We start from the raw sequence: 24,982 nt of genomic DNA, 5'->3' as shown, positions 1-24,982 counted from the left end.
AATTCCTTCAGACCAGTTTTGGATTTAAAAATATTGAATCGTTATGTAAGGATACCAACATTCAAAATGGTAACTATAAGGACTATTCAGCCTTTTGTTCAGCAAGGGCATTATATGTCCACAATAGATTTGCAGGATGCATATCTGCATATTCCGATACATCCAGATCACTTTCAGTTTCTGAGATTCTCTTTTCTAGACAAGCATTACCAATTTGTGGCTCTTCCGTTTGGCCTAGCAATGGCTCCAAGGATTTTTTCAAAAGTTCTCGGTGCCCTTCTATCTGTAATCAGAGAACAGGGTATTGTGGTATTTCCTTATTTGGACGATATCTTGGTACTTGCTCAGTCTTCACATTTAGCAGAATCTCATACAAATCGACTTGTGTCGTTTCTTCAAGAACATGGTTGGAGGATCAATTTACCAAAGAGTTCATTGATTCCTCAGACAAGGGTAACTTTTTAGGTTTCCAAATAGATTCAGTGTCCATGACTTTGTCTCTGACGGACAAGAGACGTCTGAAACTGAAGGTTTCGACAAGCTGAAATCAATTTCAATCATTCCCTTCGGTAGCCTTATGCATGGAAATTCTAGGTCTTATGACTGCTGCATCGGACGCGATCCCCTTTGCTCGTTTTCACATGCGACCTCTTCAGCTCTGTATGCTGAACCAGTGGTGCAGGGATTATACAAAGATATCACAGTTAATATATTTAAATCCGATTGTACGACACTCTGGCGTGGTGGACAAATCACCATCGTTTAGTTCAAGGGGCTTCTTTTGTTCATCCAAACTGGACTGTGATCTCAACAGATGCGAGTCTGACAGGTTGGGGAGCTGTATGGGGGTCTCTGACAGCGCAGGGGGTTTGGGAATCTCAGGAGGCGAGATTACCAATCAACATTTTGGAACTCTGTGCGATTTTCAGAGCTCTTCAGTCGTGGCCTCTTCTGAAGAGAGAATCGTTCATTTGTTTTCAGACGGACAATGTCACAACCGTGGCATATGTCAATCATCAAGGGGGGACTCACAGTTCTCTGGCTATGAAAGGAGTATCTGGAATACTTGTATGGGGGGAATCCAGCTCCTGTCTAATTTCTGCGGTTCACATCCCAGGTATAGACAATTGGGAAGCGGATTATCTCAGTCTCCAGACGTTACATCCGGGCGAATGGTCTCTTCACCCAGAGGTTTTTCTTCAGATTGTTCAAATCTGGGGTCTTCCAGAAATAGATCTGATGGCTTCTCATCTAAACAAGAAACTTCCCAGGTATCTGTCCAGATCCAGGGATCCTCAGGCGGAGGCAGTGGATGCATTGTCGCTTTCTTGGAAGTATCATCCTGCCTATATCTTTCCGCCTCTAGTTCTTCTTCCAAGAGTGATTTCCAAGATTCTAAAAGAGCGTTCGTTTGTACTGCTGGTGGCTCCAGCATGGCCTCACAGGTTTTGGTATGCGGATCTTGTTCGGATGGCTTCCTGCCAACCTTGGACTCTTCCGTTAAGACCAGACCTATCTCAAGGCCCATTTTTCCATCAGGATCTCAAATCATTAAATTTGAAGGTGTGGAGATTGAATGCTTGATTCTTAGTCATAGAGGTTTCTCTGACTCCGTAATTAATACTATGTTACAGGCTCGTAATTCTGTGTCTAGAAAGATATATTATCGAGTCTGAAAGACTTACATTTCTTGGTGTTCTTCTCATCAATTTTCCTGGCATTCTTTTAGAATTCCTAGAATTTTACAGTTTCTTCAGGATGGTTTGGATAAAGGTTTGTCTGCAAGTTCCTTGAAAGGACAAATTTCTGCTCTTTCTGTGCTGTTTCACAGAAAGATTGCTGATATTCATTGTTTTGTACAGGCTTTGGTTCGTATCAAACCTGTCATTAAGTAAATTTCTCCTCCTTGGAGTTTGAATTTGGTTCTTGGAGCTCTACAAGCTCCTCCTTTTGAACCTATGCATTCTCTGAATATTAAATTACTTTCTTGGAAAGTTTTGTTTCTTTTGGCCATCTCTTCTGCTAGAAGAGTTTCTGAGTTATCTTTCTTGTGAATCTCCTTTTCTGATTTTTCATCAGGATAAGGCAGTGTTGCGGACTTCATTTAAATTTTTACCTAAGGTTGTGAATTCTAACAACATTAGTAGAGAAATTGTGGTTCCTTCATTGTGTCCTAATCCTAAGAATTCTAAGGAAAGATTGTTACATTCTTTGGATGTAGTAAGAGCTTTGAAATATTATGTTGAAGCTACTAAAGATTTCCGAAAGACTTCTAGTCTATTTGTTATCTTTTCTGGTTCTAGGAAAGGTCACAAGGCCTCTGCCATTTCTTTGGCGTCTTGGTTAAAGTCTTTGATTCATCATGCTTATGTTGAGTCGGGTAGAACTCTGCCTCAAAGGATTACAGCTCATTCTACTAGGTCAGTTTCTACTTCCTGGGCGTTTAGGAATGAAGCTTCGGTTGATCAGATTTGCAAAGCAGCAACTTGGTCTTCTTTGCATACCTTTACTAAATTCTACCATTTTTATGTGTTTTCTTCTTCTGAAGCAGTTTTTGGTAGAAAAGTACTTCAGGCAGCTGTTTCAGTTTGATTCTTCTGCTTATAATTCCAGTTTTTTTCATTATAAGATTTAAACTTTATTTTGGGTGTGGATTATTTTTCAGCGGAATTGGCTGTCTTTATTTTATCCCTCCCTCTCTAGTGACTCTTGCGTGGAAGTTCCACATCTTGGGTATTTATTATCCCATACGTCACTAGCTCATGGACTCTTGCTAATTACATGAAAGAAAACATAATTTATGTAAGAACTTACCTGATAAATTAATTTCTTTCATATTAGCAAGAGTCCATGAGATCCACCCTTTTTTTGTGGTGATTATGATTTTTTTGTATAAAGCACAACTATTCCAATTCCTTATTTTTTGATGCTTTCGCTCTTTTTCTTATCACCCCACTTCTTGGCTATTCGTTAAACTGATTTGTGGGTGTGGTGAGGGGTGTATTTGTAGGCATTTTGAGGTTTGGGAAACTTTGCCCCTCCTGGTAGGAATGTATATCCCATACGTCACTAGCTCATGGACTCTTGCTAATATGAAAGAAATGAATTTATCAGGTAAGTTCTTACATAAATTATGTTTTTATCGTTTTTCAAGTTTAACTGTCATTTGTTAGCCTGGCATTACTGAAACAGCTCCAGTTTAGATTCAGGTTTTAAAAAATAAAGCGGTTTTGAGGTGTTAAGACATTTTTATTACTCAATATCTTGTAAAATAAAGCAGTTTTGTTTTTGTATTTGTTAAAAAATTAAAGCAGTTCCGTTTTTGCATTGCATCAAAAATAAAGCAGTTTTGTTTTGAAATTTAAAGAAACAGTAACGTTTTTTCTTTATTTAAATTGTTCATAATTTAATTTATTTATATTTCTTCTGTTAAAATGGACCAAGACTCTGTTACAGATTACAGATGTCCTATGTTTTGAATGCTAATATTGAACCACCAATTCTTTTTTGTTCCTCATGTGTTGAGAGAACATTAAATCTTAAAGGATAGATTTTTTTTGAGCCTATATTGTCTAAGATGGATGCTGTCCAGGAGTCTTCTGACAATGTGCAAGATATGCCTCATTTTTCTCCACAGGTGTCCCAAATTTTAGTACCCATTAATTCAATGCCCTGCGCTTTCTCTAAAGCTCCGGCTCGGGTCTCCTTGCAAGACATTGCTTCCCTCATGTCTTCTGCAGTTTCTCTGCTTTTCCCATGCTACAAGGAAAGCGCAAGAGGAAGTCTAAAGAATCAGTGCGTAAGGTATCTGACTCAGTCGTGGCTATTCCAAATGTTTCCTCTCATAAATCTGATGAGGAGGATTTTTCGGTAGCATCTGAGGGTGAAATCTCAGTTTCTGACAGTGTAATTCCTTCCTCTGATGCTTAAGTTGTATCCTTCAGGTTTAAGCTGGAACACCTCCGTTTACTACTAAAGAACGTTTTGGCTACTATGGACGACTCTACTGTCATTGTCAACCCTAAAAAGTCTAGTAAACTTAACAAGTATTATAATGTACCTTCCATGCTGGAATGTTTTCCCGTACCAGATCAGGCTTCAGAAATTATTTTTAAGGAATGGGAGAAGCCTTTTCTCCTCCTCCTATTTTTAAGAAGATATTTCCCATTGATGACTCTATCAAGGAGTCTTGGCAAACGGTCCCAAGGTGGAAGGGGCAATTTCCACTTTAGCTAAGAGAACTACTATTCCCATAGAGAATAGCTGTTCTTTTAAGGAGCCTATGGATAAGAAACTGGAGGGTTTGCTTAAGAAAATGTATGTTCACCAGGGTTTACAATGGCAACCTGCGGTGTGTATTTCTACCATTTCTAGCGCGGCGGCATACTGGTTTAATGCGTTTTCTGATTGCTTTCAAACAGACATTCCCCTTGAAGAGATCCAGGACAGGATCAGGGCTCCTAAATTGGCCAATTATTTCATTTCTGATGCTTCCCTTCAAGTTATCAAGTCGGGAGCAAAGATTTCTAGTTTTGCCATTCTGGCTCGAAGAGCTTTATGGCTGAAATCTTGGTCTGCAGATGTGTTGTCTAAGTCCAAGCTTTTGTCTATTCCTTACAAGGGTAAGACCTTGTTTGGCCAAGCTTTGGCTGAGATTATTTCTGACATTATAGGAGGAAAGGGTAATTTCCTTCCTCAGGATAAGAAATCTAAGCAGAAGGGACGTCAGAGTAATTTTCGTTCCTTTTGAAACTTCAAGGGTAAACCTTCCTCTCCCTCTACAAAACATTCAAGACCTTTCCCCCCAAGGGCAGATATCTTCTCTCAAGAGAGGCGTTCTTACGTTGTGTCCAGAATCTATCCGAAATGGGAGTGATAGTTCCTGTTCCAGTACAGGAGCAGGGTCTGGGATTTTTCTCCAATCTGTTTGTGGTTCCCAAGAAAGAGGGAACCTTCAGACCAATCTTGGATCTCAAGAGTCTAAACAAATTCCTCAGAGTACCGTCCTTCAAAATGGAAACTATTCATTCCATTCTTCCCTTAGTTCAAGATGGTCAATTTATGACAACAGTAGATTTATAGGATGCGTACCTTCATGTTCCCATCCACAGGGATCATCACAAGTTTCTGAGATTTGCTTTTCTCCACAAACACTTCATGTTTGTGGCTCTTCTTTCGGACTAGCTACAGCTCCCAGAATTTTTTCTAAGGTTCTGGGATCTCTGTTGGCAGTGCTCCGGTTACAGGGTATTGCAGTGCCGCCTTTTCTGGATGACATTCTGGTTCAGGCCCAGTCTTTTCATCTAGCAAGCTCCCACACGGAGATGCTTGTATCCTTCCTGTGCTCTCACGGTTGGAAGGTGAATCTGGAAAAGAATTCCTTAATTCCATCAACAAGGGTAGTCTTTTTGGGAACCATAATAGATTCCGTTTTGATGAAAATATTTCTGACGGAGGTCATAAAATCCAAGATTTTCTAATCTTGTCTGTCTCTTCAGTCCTCTCCTCAGCCATCAGTGGCTCAATGTATGGAGATAATCGGTCTCATGGTAGCCACCATTATTCCTTTTGCTCACTTCAGACCTCTGCAGTTATGCATGCTCAGACAGTGGAACGGGGATTACGCAGATCTGTCTTCGCAAATTAATTTGGATTAGATGACAAGAGATTCTCTTCCTTGGTGGTTGTCTCAAGATCATCTCTCCCATGGAACCTGTTTTTGCAGACCTATCTGGGTGATAGTGACTACGGACGCTAGCCTGACAGGTTGGGGAGCAGTCTGGGGCCTTCTAAAGGCTCAGGGGACTTGGACTTGGGAAGAATCTGTTCTCCCCATAAACATTCTAGAGCTAAGAGCAATCTTCAATGCTCTTCTGGCCTGGCCTCAGTTAGCTTCTGCACGGTTTATCAGATTTCAGTTGGACAACATAACCTCAGTGGCTTACATCAACCATCAGGGTGGAACTAGAGTTCTTTGGCCATGAAAGAGGTGTCCAAGATTATTCAGTGGGCGGAGACCCACAACTGTTGTCTATCTGCAATCTACATTCCAGGAGTGGATCGGATCTAGATCTCATGGCATCTCGTCAGAATGCCAAGCTCCCGAGGTAGGGGTCGAGGACCAGGGACCCTCAGGCGGTTCTGATAGATGCTCTTGCAGTTCCTTGCAATTTCAATCTTGAATACCTATTTCCTCTATTCGCTCTCCTTCCTCGGGTCATTGCTCGGATCAAGCAAGAGAGGGCGTCAGTGATTCTCATTGCTCCGGCGTGGCCTCGCAGGATTTGGTATGCAGACCTAGTGGAGATGTCATCTCTCGCTCCTTGGAAACTTCCTCTAAGAAAGGACCTTCTACTTCAAGGGCCATTCCTTCATCCAAATCTAGTTTCTCTGAAGCTGACTGCTTAGAGATTGAACGCTTAATTTTATCTAAGCCTGGTTTTTCAGATCAGGTCATTGAGACTATGATTCAGGCTCGCAGGCCTGTTACCAGGAAAATGTACCATAATATTTGGCATAAATATCTGTATTGGTGCGTTTCCAAAGGCTACTCTTGTAGTAGAGTTCGGATTCCTAGGTTTTTATCTTTTTTCCAAGAGGCTTTGGAGAAGGGGTTAGCAAGCTCCTTGAAAGGTCAAATTTCTGCCTAATCTATTTTGTTACATAAACATCTGGCAGAGGTACCATATGTTCAATCGTTCTGTCAGGCCTGTGTTCAAACCTGTTACTCCTCCCTGGAGTTTTAATCTTGTTCTTAAGGTTCTTAAGGTTCTTCAACAGGCTCCTTTTGAACCTATACATTCCTTAGATATTAAGTTATCTTGGAAGGTTTTAGTGCGTGCAGAGAGTCTGTAGGATTGTTGTTGCAGTGAGATATGTTAATAAAGGGTAGGTGTATGGGGGGGAGGTGTAGCTGGCAGAGGGGAAATGTTAAAACCCAATTCCAAATTAGCCCAACAGATAAAAAAATAAAATGCACTCATTGTCATGATTGGAGATAGATGAATTACCTTCAAATGTTTGTTTCCAGAAATGGATCTTTAAAATGTATGTTTGTAGAGAGTCTGTAGGATTGTTGTTGCAGTGAGGTCTGTGTGAGAAAGAGTATATATATATATACATATATATATATATATATATATATATATATATATATATATATATATATATATATATATAACAAATGTAAATGCACTTGCAGGACTTTCACAGACTTCTTTATTGGAACGTTTTCGGGGTTCACAACCCCTTCATCAGCATAAATACATAGACAAACCTCAAATACTTTATAGTGTTTCAAATACCACTCACAAACAAGGTGTTTCTCCAAAAGTGCGCCAAATCACGAGCGTCGAACGCACCCTGCGTTCCACAGTGCTAACGCCTACCGGCAGTGATGTTATCTCACTTCCGGTTTCGCGGGCTATGTTATTATTCAACATACAAATTATGCAAAGTGTTTCTTCAGCAATATTAGTGACTCATACAAAATTGTGTATATAGTGTCTCAAATAGACAATTACTAACACCAACTTAAGTGTAGTAAATAAAATTAGTTAGATCGCCATAGTAATATCACATGCTGGCCGATCGTGTGCCACTGTGTATGTCGGTCTCCATTGGGACTGTAGTCATGGTTACAGTAAACCATAGTAAATCGTGTCTCAACACATTGATTATTTAAACAGTGTAGTAAACAAGTGTAATGTGTAAATATGAGATAATCCCTCTTAATCTCATCTGTGCACAACAAAATAATACAGATGTTTACATATACAGATAAATAAATAATTACAAACATAAATTAATATACAAAAAAAGTGGGAATTATTGCTGTGCTTGTTACCCGTTAATAATAATAATTGACTGTATATATTCTGATGAATACATATCCTGGCTGTATGCCTACAGTATCTATTCCCAGTGGTATACTGATATATATTTCCATGGAATATGAAGGTGGGTAATGTAATCAAATCAAAGTGGGAGCAAGAATATTACCAACCACAGGGGTGGTTTATTCATATAAACCAATGTATCTGCCCTTTATTTATAACCACATTCATATATAAAGCCCAATATTAAAGTAGTTATAAATATATTCACCCAATCTTACAGTGAAGGACTGTCAGATCTCAAGGGCGCAGACTGATCAAGATTATCAGGCTTATTTGGAGAGATATACGTAGTGACGTTTTTCAATTAATGGGGTGTACTTTTACCCAAATCTGGAAAGATGCCTCAATACACTTATAGTGAAGATGCCATGATATATCTATAAAAAAGATCATGGTAATATACTTATAGTAAAGATAATTATTGTATACATCTAGTAGAGACTCATCATGATCACAAACACACACATAAATAGGCTGGACCAACTTATGAGTGTCCGAGTATAATCAAGTTAATGAAGCCACACGGTGACTCAAGACTGTCTATCTTGTTAATCCCTCAAATTAAGGGGAATATCAGTTATATCCCAGTCTGGGGTGTATGGTGCACAAGTAGGTAACTATACCTCAGGGGCCAGGCTTCCACAAACAGAGATGGGAGCAATCACTTCCACTAAGTTGTGTCGTAAGCGGCCAGCCTCCCTCACTCGTAAGAGTAATGGGGCTAGGAGCTACACGTAGCCACAATGTCCCTGGGTTGTACCCCAAGTAAGTAGCACTACCCTGTGGGATCATATGAGATTTTTAAAATCTGGTGTGGTATTTAATCCCCCTGGATGTATGGTACCAAGTTTGAAGATCCACTGAGCTTCACATTTAAGCAGTATTTTATTCCGATCTCCTCCAATGGGCGTATATGGTCGATGAGAATGTAGCATATAGAAGAAACCGCGTGGCCTTGGTTGGCACAGTGGCGTGCAACGGGTTGTTCGGAATCCCCTTGTTTCAATGCAGATCTTATTGCATGTCTGTGATTTGCCATGCATTCACGTAACGTGCCTGTGGTTTTAGCCACATAGAAGCATGAGCATGGACAAAAAAGTAGGTACACTACGTGTGTAGTGGTACACGTAATGGAGTGTTTGATCACATATCTCCTATTTGTATGTGGGTGTTGAAAAGTTCTAGTACTAACCAGCCCATTGCATGTTGTGCAGCCCAAGCACCGATAGGAACCTTTAATATTTCTTGTAGCCCCTGTGATGTAGCTTGATTTAGGGTCTGTTTCCATTAAGAGGTCCTTTAGATTGGTGCCCCTCCTGAAGCCTACCATAGGTTGTAACTGTCGAGTGAATGGTAATTTTGGATTGGAGGACATTATGGGCCAGTGCTGGTGTAAAATAAGTCCTGTGTTCTTAGTGGCTGGAGTGAATGTTGTGGACATAATTAACTTGTTACTCGTATCTCTTTTTGGTGTAGGCTTAATCAGTTCATTTTGAGTAAGTGTAGATACTGTGGTCATAGTGTCTTGGATGATCGATGATTTGTACCCCCTATCACGGAATCTCTCTCCCACTCCTGTCAGTTGGGAGACCCCTGTATTAACATCAGAATTGTTTCTCATAGTTCTGATGAACTGAGATTTGACTATCCCCTTTAATAGGGCAGGAGGGTGGCAACTGTCTGCTCTCAATATAGAATTTCGGTCAGTTTGTTTGTGATATAAAGTGGTACCCAGTTTTTGTGCATTCTTAAAGACAGTCAAATCAAGAAAATTAATAGTCTGCTCGTTGACGGTCATCTTGAATTTCACATTACTAGTAGCCATGTTGTACATTTCAAACCATGTTTGAAGGTCCTCCATGGTCCCCCGCCATACCATAAAAATATCGTCTATGTACCTGTAATAACATATTACAGCTGAATTGACGGCATTCCATAGATAGAGATTTTCGAATTGGGACATATATATGTTGGCGTATGCGGGGGCCATGGAGGAACCCATGGCCGTGCCAGCTGTTTGCAGATAAAACTTACTTTCAAATCTAAAGTAATTTTTATACAAACAGTATTCAATTAGAGATAGAAAATACTCCACCGGCGGACCTTCATAGAGAGAGTTGTTAGTGATGTGTTCCTGTACTGCTTTAAGACCCTCAGTATGGGGGATAATGGTATATAGACTGTTGACGTCCAGACTGACCAACAAGTCATCATGCTGGACGTCAACAGTCTGTATCTTACGAATAAAGTCACCTGTGTCCATGATATATGACCTTATTTCCCTTACTACGGGTTGCAATAGTATATCCACAAATTGTGCTACAGGTTGTGTCAGAGAATCTCTCGCTGACACGATGGGCCGACCTGGTGGATGGTCCAATGTTTTGTGTATCTTAGGGATGGAATATAAGATAGGTGTTTTAGGGCAGGTGGTAGAGCAAAAGTCACGAATATGTTCGGACAAGCAACCCTGTTCAAAACCCATTTTGATCAAAGTATCCAATTGTGTTTTGAACCTCATAGTAGGATCGCTAGGCAACTCAGTATAGGTCTGTGTATCAGTCAACTGTGTCAAAATGTCAGATCGATAATCACTATAGTTCAATATCACAATGGCCCCGCCTTTATCGGCGGGCCTAATGACTATAGAGGGGTCATCTTGAAGGGTCTTTCTTTCATGTAATTAGCAAGAGCCCAGGAGCTAGTGACGTATGGGATATACATTCCTTCCAGGAGGGGCAAAGTTTCCCAAACCTTAAAATGCCTATAAATACACCCCTCACCACACCCACAAATCAGTTTTACAAACTTTGCCTCCCATGGAGGTGGTGAAGTAAGTTTGTGCTAGATTCTACGTTGATATGCGCTTCGCAGCAGGCTGGAGCCCGATTTTCCTCTCAGAGTGCAGTGAATGTCAGAGGGATGTGAAGAGAGTATTGCCTATTTGAATTCAATGGTCTCCTTCTACGGGATCTATTTCATAGGTTCTCTGTTATCGGTCGTAGAGATTCATCTCTTACCTCCCTTTTCAGATCGACGATATACTCTTATATACCATTACCTCTACTGATTCTCGTTTCAGTACTGGTTTGGCTATCTACTATATGTAGATGAGTGTCTTAGGGTAAGTAAGTCTTATTTTATTATGACACTCTAAGCTATGGTTGGGCACTTTCTATGTAAAGTTCTAAATATATGTCTTTAAACTTATATTTGCCATGATTCAGGATAATCAGTATTCCTTTAAAATTCAGACTGTCAGTTTCATTATTTGGGATAATGCATTTTAATTCAATTTATTTTTCTTTACCTTGAAAATTTTCAATTGATCAGTTTTCCCTGTGTGCTGTTAGGCTCGCGGGGGCAGAAAATGTTTCTTTTTATTGCGTAATTCTTGGCGCGGACTTTTTTGGCGCAATAATTTCGTCATTTCCGGCGCCGTAGTTGACGCCGGAAGTTGTATTCTGTTAATACGTCATTTTTGACGCATGTGTATTCAGACATTTTTTTGCGCTAAAAAATGTGGGCGTCGGTTCTGGCATCAGAGGATGTGGCGTCATACTTGGTGCCAAATATATGGGCGTTGTATTTAGCGCCAATAATGTGGGCGTCATATTTGGCGCCAAAAAATGTGGGCGTATTTTTTGTTTCACTTTTTTTCCTCACATTATTTAAACCTCACTTTTTTATTGCTTCTGGTTTCTAGAAGATTATTATTTTGCATTCTTGTCCCATTCCTGAAACTGTCATTTAAGGAATTTGATAATTTTGCTTTAAATATTGTTTTTTTCTATTACATATTGCAAGATTTCACTGTTCCTGTTTCAAAACAATCTAAGAGGATTCCTGTTGACTGAGTTCAGTCCTACCAAAGCCAAGTTCATTTATTTTAAATGTTATGAATGTTTATCTTTAGCTATGGTTTGTAATAAGTTATCATGATAATCTTTTACATGCAGAATCCATTAGTATTTATGCTTTATATATTGCCATTCTTTTTACATCTTATGTACAAGAAATATTTAGAAGATTTATAAGAAATATTTTTCTGATTCTATTTTAAAGGCTTTGTCTGACATCGTGCCTTCTAATAAAAAAATTTAGGTCTTTTTCAAACTTCTTTTTTAATTATTGAAGTTTCAAATGACCAACAACATACTGATTTATCCTTCTCTGATGATGTTTTTTCTCATACAGAATTTTCTTCATCAGATATTGACACTAACAAATCTACTTTTTTATTTTATTTTTTTATCAAAGTACATTTTGTTGTTTGTTGAAAAGGTGTTGATTATTTTGGATATTAAGGTAACTAGTTCTTTTTCAAGACTAGCTAACACTATTTCTGCTTATTTATTCTTCTGTGTTTTCAGAGTTTTTTTTCCAATTCCTCATACTAGGGAATGGAATAGGCTGAGAATTTTCTTTTATTCCTTCTTCAAAGGTTTTAAACTATATTCTTTGCCGGCAGTTATATTCAATTTGGAGGGTTCTCCAATTTATTGGGGCTATCTCTACTCTTACTAATTATGCTATTGTTTCTATAGCAAAATAGTATTTATTTTCCTTTAGATGGTTGTATCTTATTTATGGAAAATTATTTAGTTTCAGGTACTTTTCTTGGACCTGTGATTTATTTGGATGTTGCAATTGCTTCATTTTTTCTGTTTACTTTAAGATCAAGTATCAGATTATGATTTATTTTAGCCTTGTTAAAGGGACAAAATTTACTAGACTAGGTGCTGTTGCATTTGTCTTGTTGTTTTGCATTTATTGTTTATGCAAGTCCACTGTATTGACTGGTCCTTTAACTGGACTATCATGCTAATAATTTCATTTGTGTCTTCATTTTATTGAATATTTTCGCAAATGAGGTATAATCTAGGTCTTTAGCTGTTTTAGCTAGAAGAATTTTGTAATTTCTAAAAATCCATATTTCTTTTGTTCTAAGATAATCAATTATTTGTTTTATAATTGGATTCAATTCTTTACTGTTACTCTGGGCTTCAAGATTGAGTTCTAAGACTAAAACTTTAAGCTTATACTAGTTTGGTTGTTCTTTTTAAGGAACAAATTCCTGAATTCTTTCCCAAGTAACATGTTTTTAATTGGAAATTTTTCAGTTCGAAATCAGCTCCCTAAAATTGCGATGTATGTGCCGTATTCCAGCTTGGCTGGCAAGGGGCAGGTTAAGACTTTTTTTGAAATTTATTTGGTTCTATTCGGTCCAAATTTCTTTGATTTTATTCCAGTAAGGCTAACACTTTCTTTAAGTGTGTTTCGGTCCTATATATTTTGGGTACTGTTGAAGCATGGCTGATCACCCATGGGGTTCAAGCGCTGCTCAGACCTGGAATCTTCTGGGGTATTTCTTCCAGTTCCATTTTTAGGAACTGGGTTTTGGAGTTTTATTCAAACTACTCTGCCTCTTTTTGGTCAGTGATAGCATTATTTGTTTTCATTAGATACAATAAATGCATATTTTCATTTTTCTGTTTTCATTCAGATTATTTTCTGAGGATGCAGAATCTCATATGATTCACTTTGTTCTTCGAGGACATAGTTAGAGGATCTTTTTTTCAAAAGCTCTTGATTCCTCACACAAGGGTCACCTTTTTTAGGTTTCCAGATAGTTTGTGTCACTGTCTTTGTCTCTATCAGACAAGGGACAATTTTATTGGGTTCCGTCTGTCGGTACCTTTAGTCTCTATTATTTCCTTCAGTTGCTATATATGCATAGAAGTTTTAGGTCTTATGGCCACAGCATTGGATTCAATTCCCTTTGCTCATTTTCAATAGAAAGAACCTTTCCAGTCTTTTATGCTGAATTATGGTGCAGGGATTCTAGGATTTCGCATTTTAAATCTTCGAATCCTAATATTTATCTCTCTTGATTTGGTGGTTAAGATCACCATCATTTAGTTCTACAGGTCTCTTCGTTTCTTTCAACCTGGACCATGATCTCTACAGATGTGAGTCTTTTTGGTTGGGAGGCTGTCTGAGGATCTCTGTCAGCACAAGGGGTTTGGAAATCTCAGGAGGCGAGATTACCATTTGATATTTAGAACTCTGTGCTTTCTCAGAGTTTTTCAGTTAGTTTCTTTTTGAAGAAGAGACGTTTATTGTTTTTCAGACAATATCACAACTATGGTGTATGTCAATCATCAGGGTAGGACTATCAGTCCTTAGGCTGTGACAGAAGTGTGTCGGATATTAGCTTGGGCTAAATCCAGCTCCTATCTAAATTCTGTGGGGGTTTTTCCCAGGTATAGATATTTGGGAAGCGGATTATCTCTGTTAATCAAGCTTTACTTCCGGGAGAATGGTCTCTCTTACCCAGATATGTTTTTCAATTTTTCAGATGTGAGCATTTCTAGAAATAGATCTGTTGGTATCTCATCTGAATAAAGAACTTCCCAGGGGCCTATTCAGGTCCAGGGATCTTCAGGCGGAAGTAGTGTATGCATTGACATTTCTTTGGAATTATCTTTTTGCCTATTTCTTTCCGCCTCTAGTTCTTCTTCCAAAGTGATTTCCAAAATTCTTATGGAGTATTTGTTTGTTATGCTGGTGGCTCCAGCATGGCCTCTCAGGTTTTGGTATGCGGATCTCATTCGCATGGCCAGTTGCCAACCTTGGACACTTCCGTTTAAACCAAACCTTCTTTCTCAAGGCCCATTTTTTCCATCAGGATCTCAAATCATTTAAAATTTGAAGGGATGGAGATTGAACGCTTGGTTTTTAGTCATAGAGGTTTCTCTGACTCATTGATTAATACTATGTTTCACGCTCATAAATCTTTCTCAAGAACGATTTATTATTAAGTCTGGAAGACCTACTTTTCTTGGCATTCTTTTAAAATTCATAGAATTTTATTATTTTTTTCTGGTTGGTTTGAATAAGGTTTTGTCTTCAGTTCTTTGTTAGGACAAATCTCTACTCTTTCTGTTCTTTTTTTCACAGAAAGATTGCTAATCATCCTGATATTCATTGTTTTGTACAGGCTTTGGTCCGTATCAAGCCTGTCATTAATTCAATCTCTCCTCTTTGGAGTCTCAATTTGGTGCTGAGGGCTTTACAGGCTCCTCCGTTTGAAACTATGCATTTTCTGAACATTAAATTACTTTCTTGGAAAAGTATTGTTCCTTTTGGTTATTTCTTCTGCTAGAAGAGTTTTTAAGTTATCTTCTCTTTTTTTGTGAATATCCTTTTCTGATTTTTCATCAGGATAAGGCAGTGTTACTTCCTGATATTCATCATTTTGTTCAGGTTTTGATTCGTATCAAACCTGTCATTAAGCCAATTTCTCCTCCTTGGAGTCTTAATTGGGTTCTGAAGGTTTTTCAGGCTCTTCTATTTGAGCATATGCTTGCTCTGGACATTAATTACTTTCATGGAAAGTATTGTTCTTTTTGGACATCTCTTCAGCTAGAACAGTTTTTGAATTATCTGTTCTTTCTTGTGAATCTCTTTTTTCTGATTTTTTTCATCAGGATAAGGTGGTTTTTGCTGTCCTCATTTCAATTCTTACCTAAAGTTGTAAATTCTAACAAACATTAGGGAAGAATTATTGTTTTCCTAAGACTTCTTTGGTGAGATTCTTACTTTCTTTGGATATGGTAAGAGTTTTTTGAAATTCTATGTTGAAGCTATTCAGATTTCAGATAGACTTCTAGTCTATTTTTTATCTTTTCTGGTTTTAGGAAGGTCAAAAAGCTTCTGCCATTTTTTTGGCATCTTGCTTAAACTTTTGATTCATCATGCTTATTTGGAGTCGGGTGGATTCCCGCCTCGGAGGATTACGGCTCATTCTATTAGGTAAGTTTCTACTTCCTGGGCTTTTTAAGAATGAAGCTTCTGTTGATTAGATTTGCAAAGCAATGACTTGGTCTTCTTTGCATACTTTTACTATGTTCTACCATTTTGATGTTTTCTCTTCTTTAGAAGCAGTTTTGGTAGAATGGTACTTCAGGCTGCTGTCTCAGTTTGATTCTTCTGCTTATAATTTCAGTTTTTTTTTCATTATAAAAATTTAAACTTTTTTGATTTCGGTAGTGGATTAATTTTTCAGCAGAATTGTCTGTCTTTATTTTATCCCTCCCTCTCTAGTGACTCTTGCGTGGAAGTTCCACATATTGGGTATTTATTATCCCATACGTCACTAGCTCATGGACTCTTGCTAATTACATGAAAGAAAACATAATTTATGTAAGAACTTACCTGATAAATTCATTTCTTTCATATTAGCAAGAGTCCATGAGGCCCACCCCTTTTTTGTGGTGGTTATGATTTTTTTGTATAAAGCACAATTATTCCAATTCCTTATTTTTTTGATGCTTTCGCTCCTTTCTTATCACCCCACTTCTTGGCTATTCGTTAAACTGAATTGTGGGTGTGGTGAGGGGTGTATTTATAGGCATTTTAAGGTTTGGGAAACTTTGCCCCTCCTGGTAGGAATGTATATCCCATACGTCACTAGCTCATGGACTCTTGCTAATATGAAAGAAATGAATTTATCAGGTAAGTTCTTACATAAATTATTTTTTATCGCTAGACGTTCATCCCTGGACAAGTTGTGCGTCCATAGGGACTTGTGTCTAGCTGTTTCAAGATCTTGAGTGACTAATCTGACAAATGTTTTGGTACTAGGGCTGCTGTTGATAGGTTCAAAATTGCTAGGAATTTTACATTTGAGTTCTACCTGTGTTTTGGTTGAAATGGATGTGGTATTTTGAAAAAACTCCCTGACCTTTAGGGATTTATTCAATTTATACAAATCCAATTTAAGATCAAATTCAGATAAGGTTGTGCTAGGCACATAAGATAGCCCTTTGTTGAGGACTTGGCGTTCACTGTCAGAGTGAGTATGTGTACTTAAATTGATGACTCATATATATATATATATATATATATATATATATATATATATATATATATATAATTATGGAAGAGAACGAGTTCATGAAAATTATGAGCTGTAATCGTGATGCATTGCGGAATCGAATCGTTGACAGGATAATTGTAATCGAATCGTGAGACCAGTGAAGATGCACACCCCTAGGAGATATAGTAATTTCGGAAATAAGATAGTTTTAGTCAGCATAACACAAGCTATAAAGGAAATTAGAAGATTCAACCAGTCTATCGTCTTCTTTCTACATTATATAAAAAAATTTGCAAAGTTTAAATCGTACCACTCTTGTGGATTCCGTGGTAAGATTACTCCCAAATATTTTATTTGATGCACTTCTTAAAAGGAATGTTTAACCGATAATTTGACTGACTTCTTTAACCACAATAGTTCAGATTTCCCTAAATTGATCTTGTAGCCCGATATAGAACCAAATAACTAAATATCAGATAATAACTTTAGCAGAGTTTCTTCCAAATTACTTAAATATATCAACAGATCATCTGCATAAAGGGAAAGGACAACATTTTGACCACATACTTGAATACCTGTCAGATGTTATCTCAATAAGATTGCCAATGATTCTAAGGATATGTTTAAAAGAAGAGAGGAAAGAGGGCACCCTTGTCTAGTCCCTCTGTTCAGTTTAAACCTTTCTGTTACTGTTCCATTAATTATAATTGCAGAGGTTGGATTATTGTAAATTAAATTAATAAAATTAGTGAAATTACCGAAGAAGCAGATCAAATGCACAGAATAAATTATCCCAGTTTATATAATCAAATGCCTTCTCCGCATCGACTGTCAAAATCGCTGCATCCCACATTTTAAACAGCTCATTCCAAAAATAATCCAAAACTAGCATTGTTTTACGTATATATTTTTAACCGGGTTACAACCTGACATATTATCTAATTAGCTTTGTTCTTTTGGAATCATTTGTTGAAAATCATGCCTAAATTTGCTTAGGAGCAACAATAGTAGATAGCTGGTGATTAGTAGGTGCACATATGTTTCTTTTCACTGGCTCACCTAGCTCCCAGTAGTGCATTGCTTAAACAATTCCTTTTAATTTACATATATATATATATATATATATTTTCTTATTTAGATTTGTTAGTGGATTTTTGTTTTTTTGTAATTGTACACATTGTTTAAGAAAAACATATTTTGGATTTTTGTAATATTTAATATTTTGCTATGTTAACAGAGTTCAGCCAGGCTACTGCTACCACCTTTACAATGGCCTGCGCGAATCTCTCTTGAATGATTATCAGTTACCTGAAATTGTTAGGACACCTTTAGAAGAACTCTGCCTTCAGATTAAGGTAAGAACCAAATATAATCACAAAATCCTGTACATATAAATGTACAATATACTGCTGTGTTGTAAGTACATTGGTATTAAGTTGGTGGTAATGTTATAATTTTTTATCTACTTAGATCTTAAAGCTTGGTGGCATTGCCAACTTTTTCCTAAAACTAATGGATCCACCATCTCGAGAAGCAATACGACTGTCAATACACCACCTCATGGAACTGGTATGTTTTGGCAACATTTGCCTATTTATTCATTACAAGGCATGATGACGGCATGTAAGCAACGTTTAAAGGGACATTATACACTAAATACATGTCATGCTCCTCCCCTCTAATTGTGGGTATTGTCATTTTTTTAGCTTGGGTTATGCTGCTGGTATATGAAGTAGAGTTGCTGCACATGCGCAATCACATCAGCACTGGAATATAGTGAAAGATAGATTTTAACAAAGCGGCACCTATGAAAAGAGGGGAGGCAGTGAATAACCTCAGTATTCTTATGAAATGTTTTTAGTGTTTAATGTGCCTTTAACTAATCACTGTTATGGTAGGTTGTACTGCAATAACAGATTACTTGGCATTGTGAAAACTGGTCAAATAATTTGAGATGTTAAACCCATATGAATATGTCTTTCCTTTGTATTGCAGAATGCCCTAGACAAAAACGAGGAATTAACACCATTAGGCTTTCACCTGGCTCGATTACCTGTTGAGCCTCATATTGGAAAGATGATTCTGTTTGGGGCCCTCTTTTGTTGTTTAGATCCAGTGCTAACTATAGCATCAAGTCTCAGCTTTAAAGACCCTTTTGTCATTCCTTTGGTATGTTTTTTTTCTGTTTCTCCTACTCTATTTTAGTGCTTGTGGATCAATGTCACACACTTTAATGTGATTTGTGGTTTCAGTAATTGATACACAAATGTCACTATAGTATTCCTCTTGAAGTGACATTTTCTAGCAGTTGTTACCAGGATGTATACAACATAAGCCAAAGTAATAAGGCCAGCTTTGTTAAGCAAGTAGCAAATACAAGAATTAGTAGCCAATTGTAATGTGCAGAGATATCCAATGTGTTAACATACATGTTTGTTTTTCTATTGATCTTGAATAGTTTTCATTTTTTCTTAGGGTAAAGAGAAAGTGGCAGATGGTAGAAGGAAAGTGTTATCAAATAATTCTAAAAGTGACCATTTGACTGTGGTAAACGCATTTCTGGTAAGCAGTGTACCTACTTCATTTTATCTGCTAGTCATGCTGATAAGGCTATACACTACCTGATTCTTCTTGTCTATGGTTTTCATTTGAGGAGGACTGTTTTTTTCTTATATATTGGTGACCTCTCTCGTCCTACATTCCCTGCCCCTTTTTCAGTTTTACTGCTATCACTAAAATACTATATCCTGCATAACCCTATTCTCTTACTTTTTTAGGGTTGGGAGGAAGCCAAATGGCGCGGTGCTAGAGCAGAAAGAGACTACTGCTGGGAAAACTTTCTCTCTACTAACACACTCAAGGTACCACCTCTTTTATTTATTTTATTTGCACACTCTATTGACCTATTTATAACTGTCCCTTATTGGCCACAGCAGAGAAGGTAACCTAAGTTACAACATGGCAGCTCCCATTGTTTTATAAGACACTAAAACTTTACACTTATTTTGTCAATATTTAAACAGCTAATGAAACTTAAAAAAAAAACATCTACATTTTTTAATTTTTTCTTTGAATGAATTCTATCTAGCATTTATTTCTCCAACATTGGTGTGTCCGGTCCACGGCGTCATCCATTACTTGTGGGAATATTCTCTTCCCCAACAGGAAATGGCAAAGAGCACAGCAAAAGCTGTCCATATAGCCCCTCCTCAGGCTCCGCCCCCCAGTCATTCTCTTTGCCGCTCTGAACAAGTAGCATCTCCACGGAGATGGTGAAGAGTATGTGGTGTTTAATTGTAGTTTTTTATTCTGCTATCAAGAGTTTGTTATTTTAAAATAGTGCCGGTTTGTACTATTTACTCTAAAACAGAAAGGGATGAAGAGTTCTGTTTAAAAGAGGAGTATGATTTTAGCAGCAGTAACTAAAATCAATTGCTGTTCCCACGCAGGACTGTTGAGCCCAGAGAACTTCAGTTGGGGGGAACAGTTAGCAGACTTTTCTGCTCAAGGTATGACTAGTCCATTTTCTAACAAGACTGTCATTTTCCCTCTTGGGGATCGGTAAGCCATTTTCTTAGACTCTTAACAGAATGAAGGCTTATTATGGGCTATACACTGGTTGACACTCTTATGGGCTAAATCGATTGCTTTATTTAAGTTTTTTATGAAATCTTGAGGTGATTTATAAAACTTTTATTGTGGGGGAACGTTTTTAGGCGCCAGGCAGTTGTTTAGACACCTTTCCAGTCAGGAAGGGCCTTTCACTATAGTAGGCAGAGCCTCATTTTCGCGCCATAATTGTGCAGTTTCTTTTGGATGCAGTGCATGCAGCTGCATGTGAGAGGGTCTGGTGATCATTGAAAACGTTCCTGGAAGGCTTAATTTGGTATCGTATAACTCCTAAGGACAGGTGAAGTCGCAGCAAACGCTGTGGCTGGGACTGTAGTGGGGTTAAAAATTGTTATTTCATTAAACGGCTCATTTATTCTCATTTAAGGGGTTAAAAGCTTGAAAATCGGGGTACAATACTTTTAAGGCATTAAGACACTGTGGTGAAAATTTGGTAAAGATTGGATATTTCCTTCATACTTTTTCACACATTCAGAAATAAAGTGTGCTCTGTTTAACATTTAAAGAGACATTAACGGTTTTGTTTTAAAACGTTTTTTTGCATTATTAGCCTGTTTAAGCCTGTCTAACATGTCTGTACCTTCAGATAGAACATGTTCTGTATGTATGGAGGCCATGGTGGTCCCCCCTTCAAATGTATGTGATAATTGTGCCATAGCGTCCAGACAAAGTAAGGACAGTACTGTCACATTTAATAAGGTTGCCCAAGATGATTCCTCAAATGAAGGTAGTGGGGATAGTTCATCATCCTCTCCTGTGTCAACACCAGTTATGCCCGCGCAGGCGAACCCTAGTACATGTAGCGCGCCAATGCTTGTTACTATGCAACAATTAACGGCTGTAATGGATAATTCCATAGCTAATATTTTATCCAAAATGCCAGCATTTCAGAGAAAGCGTGATTGCTCAGTTTTAAACACAGTGGAGCAAGAAGGCGCTGACGATAGTTTATCTGTCATACCCTCACACCAGTCAGAAGTGGCAGTGAGGGAGGGTTTGTCGGAGGGAGAACTTTCAGATTCAGGAAGAATCTCTCAACAGGCAGAACCTGACGTTGTGACATTTAAATTTAAGTTAGAGCATCTCCGTGCATTACTTAAGGAGGTGCTATCTACTCTAGATGATTGTGACTCTTTGGTCATTCCAGAAAAATTGTGCAAGATGGACAAATTCTTAGAGGTCCCGGTACACCCTGATGCCTTCCCGATCCCTAAAAGGGTGGCGGACATAGTGAATAAGGAGTGGGAGAGACCAGGCATACCCTTTGTCCCACCTCCTATATTTAAGAAATTGTTCCCCATGGTCGACCCAAGGAAGGACACATGGCAGACAGTCCCTAAGGTTGAAGGCGCAGTTTCTACCCTAGCTAAGCGCACGACTATCCCCATTGAGGACAATTGTGCTTTCAAAGATCCTATGGATAAAAAATTGGAGGGTTTGCTTAAAAAGATTTTTGTGCAGCAAGGTTACCTCCTCCAACCAATTTCGTGCATTATTCCTGTCACTACGGCGGCATGTTTCTGGTTCGATGAACTAGAAAAGTCTCTTAACATGGAGACTCCATATGAGGAAGTCATGGACAGAATTCACGCACTCAAGTTAGCTAATTCCTTTATTTTAGATGCCGCTTTGCAATTAGCGAGATTAGCGGCGAAAAATTCAGGGTTTGCAATTGTGGCGCGCAGAGCGCTCTGGCTAAAGTCTTGGTCGGCAGATGTATCGTCAAAGACAAAATTGCTTAATATCCTTTTCAAAGGTAAGACCCTTTTTGGGCCGGAATGGAAAGAAATTATTTCAGACATCACTGGGGGAAAGGGCCATGCCCTCCCACAGGATAGGCCTTTCAAGGCTAAGAATAAGTCCAATTTTCGTTCCTTTCGCAATTTCAGGAACGGACCGGCTTCTAACTCTGCAGCCTCTAGACAAGAGGGTAACGCTTCCCAGACTAAACCAGCTTGGAAACCAATGCAAGGCTGGAACAAGGGTAAACAGGCCAAGAAGCCTGCTGCTGCTACCAAGACAGCATGAAGGGGTAGCCCCCGATCCGGGACCGGATCTAGTAGGGGGCAGACTCTCTCTCTTTGCTCAGGCTTGGGCAAGAGATGTTCCGGATCCCTGGGCACTAGAAATAGCCTCTCAGGGTTATCTTCTAGAATTCAAGGAACTACCCCCAAGGGGAAGGTTCCACATGTCTCACTTATCTTCAAACCAAATAAAGAGACAGGCATTCTTACATTGTGTAGAAGACCTGTTAAAGATGGGAGTGATACACTCAGTTCCAGCTGTGGAACAAGGTCAGGGGTTTTACTCAAACCTGTTTGTAGTTCCCAAAAAGAGGGAACTTTCAGACCAATTCTGGATTTAAAAATTCTAAACAAATTTCTCAGAGTTCCATCGTTCAAAATGGAAACCATTCGAACAATTTTACCTACAATTCAGGAGGGTCAATATATGACTACCATGGATTTAAAGGATGCGTACCTACATATTCCTATCCACAAAGATCATCATCAGTTCCTAAGGTTCGCCTTTCTGGACAAACATTATCAGTTCATGGCTCTCCCATTAGGACTAGCCACTGCTCCCAGAATTTTCACAAAGGTGCTAGGGTCCCTTCTGGCGGTTCTAAGACCGAGGGGCATTGCAGTGGCACCTTATCTAGACGACATTCTAATTCAAGCGTCGTCTCTTTCTAAGGCAAAGGCTCATACAGACATTGTTCTAGCCTTCTCAGATCTCATGGGTGGAAGGTGAACGTAGAAAAGAGTTCCCTGTCTCCGTCAACAAGAGTTCCCTTTTTTGGGAACAATAATAGATTCTTTAGAAATGAAGATCTTCCTGACAGAAGTCAGAAAATCAAAGCTTCTAAACGCTTGTCAAGTTCTTCACTCTATTCTGCAGCCTTCCATAGCTCAGTGCATGGAAGTAGTAGGGTTGATGGTTGCAGCAATGGACATAGTTCCTTTTGCTTGAATTCATCTAAGACCATTACAACTGTGCATGCTCAATCAGTGGAATGGGGACTATGCAGACTTGTCTCCAAAGATTCAAGTAGACCAGATGACCAGAGACTCACTCCGTTGGTGGTTGACCCAGGATCACCTGTCTCAGGGAATGAGTTTCCGCAGACCAGAGTGGGTCATTGTCACGACCGACGCCAGTCTATTAGGCTGGGGCGCGGTCTGGGATTCCCTGAAAGCTCAGGGTCTATGGTCTCGGGAAGAGTCTCTTCTCCCGATAAACATCCTGGAACTGAGAGCGATATTCAATGCTCTCTGGGCTTGGCCTCAACTAGCGAAGGCCGGATTCATAAGATTCCAGTCAGACAACATGACGACTGTAGCTTACATCAACCATCAGGGAGGAACAAAGAGTTCCTTGGCGATGAGAGAGGTATCCAAGATCATCAAATGGGCGGAGGATCACTCCTGCCATCTATCTGCAATTCACATCCCAGGGGTAGACAACTGGGAGGCGGATTATCTGAGTCGTCAGACTTTCCATCCGGGGGAGTGGGAACTCCACCCGGAGGTATTTGCCCAGTTGGCTCAATTATGGGGCATTCCAGACATGGATCTGATGGCGTCTCGTCAGAACTTCAAGGTTCCTTGCTACGGGTCCAGATCCAGGGATCCCAAGGCGACTCTAGTGGATGCATTAGTGGCGCCTTGGTCGTTCAACCTAGCTTATGTGTTTGCACCGTTCCCTCTCCTTCCCAGGCTCGTAGCCAGGATCAAACAGGAGAAGGCCTAGGTGATTCTGATAGCTCCTGCGTGGCCACGCAGGACTTGGTATGCAGACCTGGTGAATATGTCATCGGCTCCACCATGGAAGCTACCTGTGAGACAGGATCTTCTAGTACAAGGTCCATTCGAACATCCAAATCTAGTCTCTCTGCAGCTGACTGCTTGGAAATTGAACGCTTGATTTTATCCAAGCGTGGGTTTTCAAATTCAGTGATAAATACTCTGGTCCAAGCCAGAAAACCTGTGACTAGAAAGATTTACCATAAAATATGGAAAAAATATATCTGTTGGTGTGAATCCAAGGGATTCTCCTGGAGTAAGATTAAAATTCCTAAGATCCTCTCCTTTCTCCAAGAAGGTTTGGATAAGGGATTGTCAGCGAGTTCTCTAAAAGGACAGATTTCTACTTTATCTGTCTTGTTATACAAACGACTGGCAGCTGTGCCAGATGTACAAGCTTTTGTACAGGCTTTGGTCAGAATCAAGCCTTTTTACAGACCCATGACTCCTCCTTGGAGTCTAAATTTAGTTCTTTCAGTTCTTCAAGGGGTTCCGTTTGAACCTTTGCATTCCATAGATATCAAGTTACTATCTTGGAAAGTTCTGTTTTTGGTTGCTATTTCTTCTGCTAGAAGAGTTTCTGAATTATCTGCTTTGCAGTGTAATCCACCCTATCTGGTGTTCCATTCAGATAAGGTCGTTTTGCGTACTAAGCCTGGTTTTCTTCCGAAAGTTGTTTCCAACAGGAATATTAACCAGGAAATAGTTGTTCCTTCTCTGTGTCCGAATCCAGTTTCAAAGAAGGAACGTTTGTTGCACAATTT

General features: G+C 39.0%; 1 protein-coding gene across 1 annotated transcript in view; it reads left to right on the top strand.

The window, feature by feature from the left end:
- Positions 1 to 24,982, top strand: part of DHX36 (DEAH-box helicase 36) — a 195,585-nt gene that overhangs the window by 73,699 nt on the left and 96,904 nt on the right. Inside the window, exons 16-20 of the mRNA XM_053710066.1 lie at positions 18,020 to 18,137; positions 18,253 to 18,351; positions 18,778 to 18,951; positions 19,258 to 19,344; positions 19,560 to 19,643. Coding sequence (XP_053566041.1) covers positions 18,020 to 18,137; positions 18,253 to 18,351; positions 18,778 to 18,951; positions 19,258 to 19,344; positions 19,560 to 19,643 — 562 coding nt within the window. The remainder of the gene's footprint in view (positions 1 to 18,019; positions 18,138 to 18,252; positions 18,352 to 18,777; positions 18,952 to 19,257; positions 19,345 to 19,559; positions 19,644 to 24,982) is intronic.

This window comes from Bombina bombina, chromosome 4 (assembly GCF_027579735.1).
Source record: "Bombina bombina isolate aBomBom1 chromosome 4, aBomBom1.pri, whole genome shotgun sequence".
Taxonomy (NCBI): Eukaryota; Metazoa; Chordata; class Amphibia; order Anura; family Bombinatoridae; genus Bombina; species Bombina bombina.
Note: the sequence above shows the minus strand (reverse complement) of the source record. Positions and strands in the feature narration are given on the sequence as shown.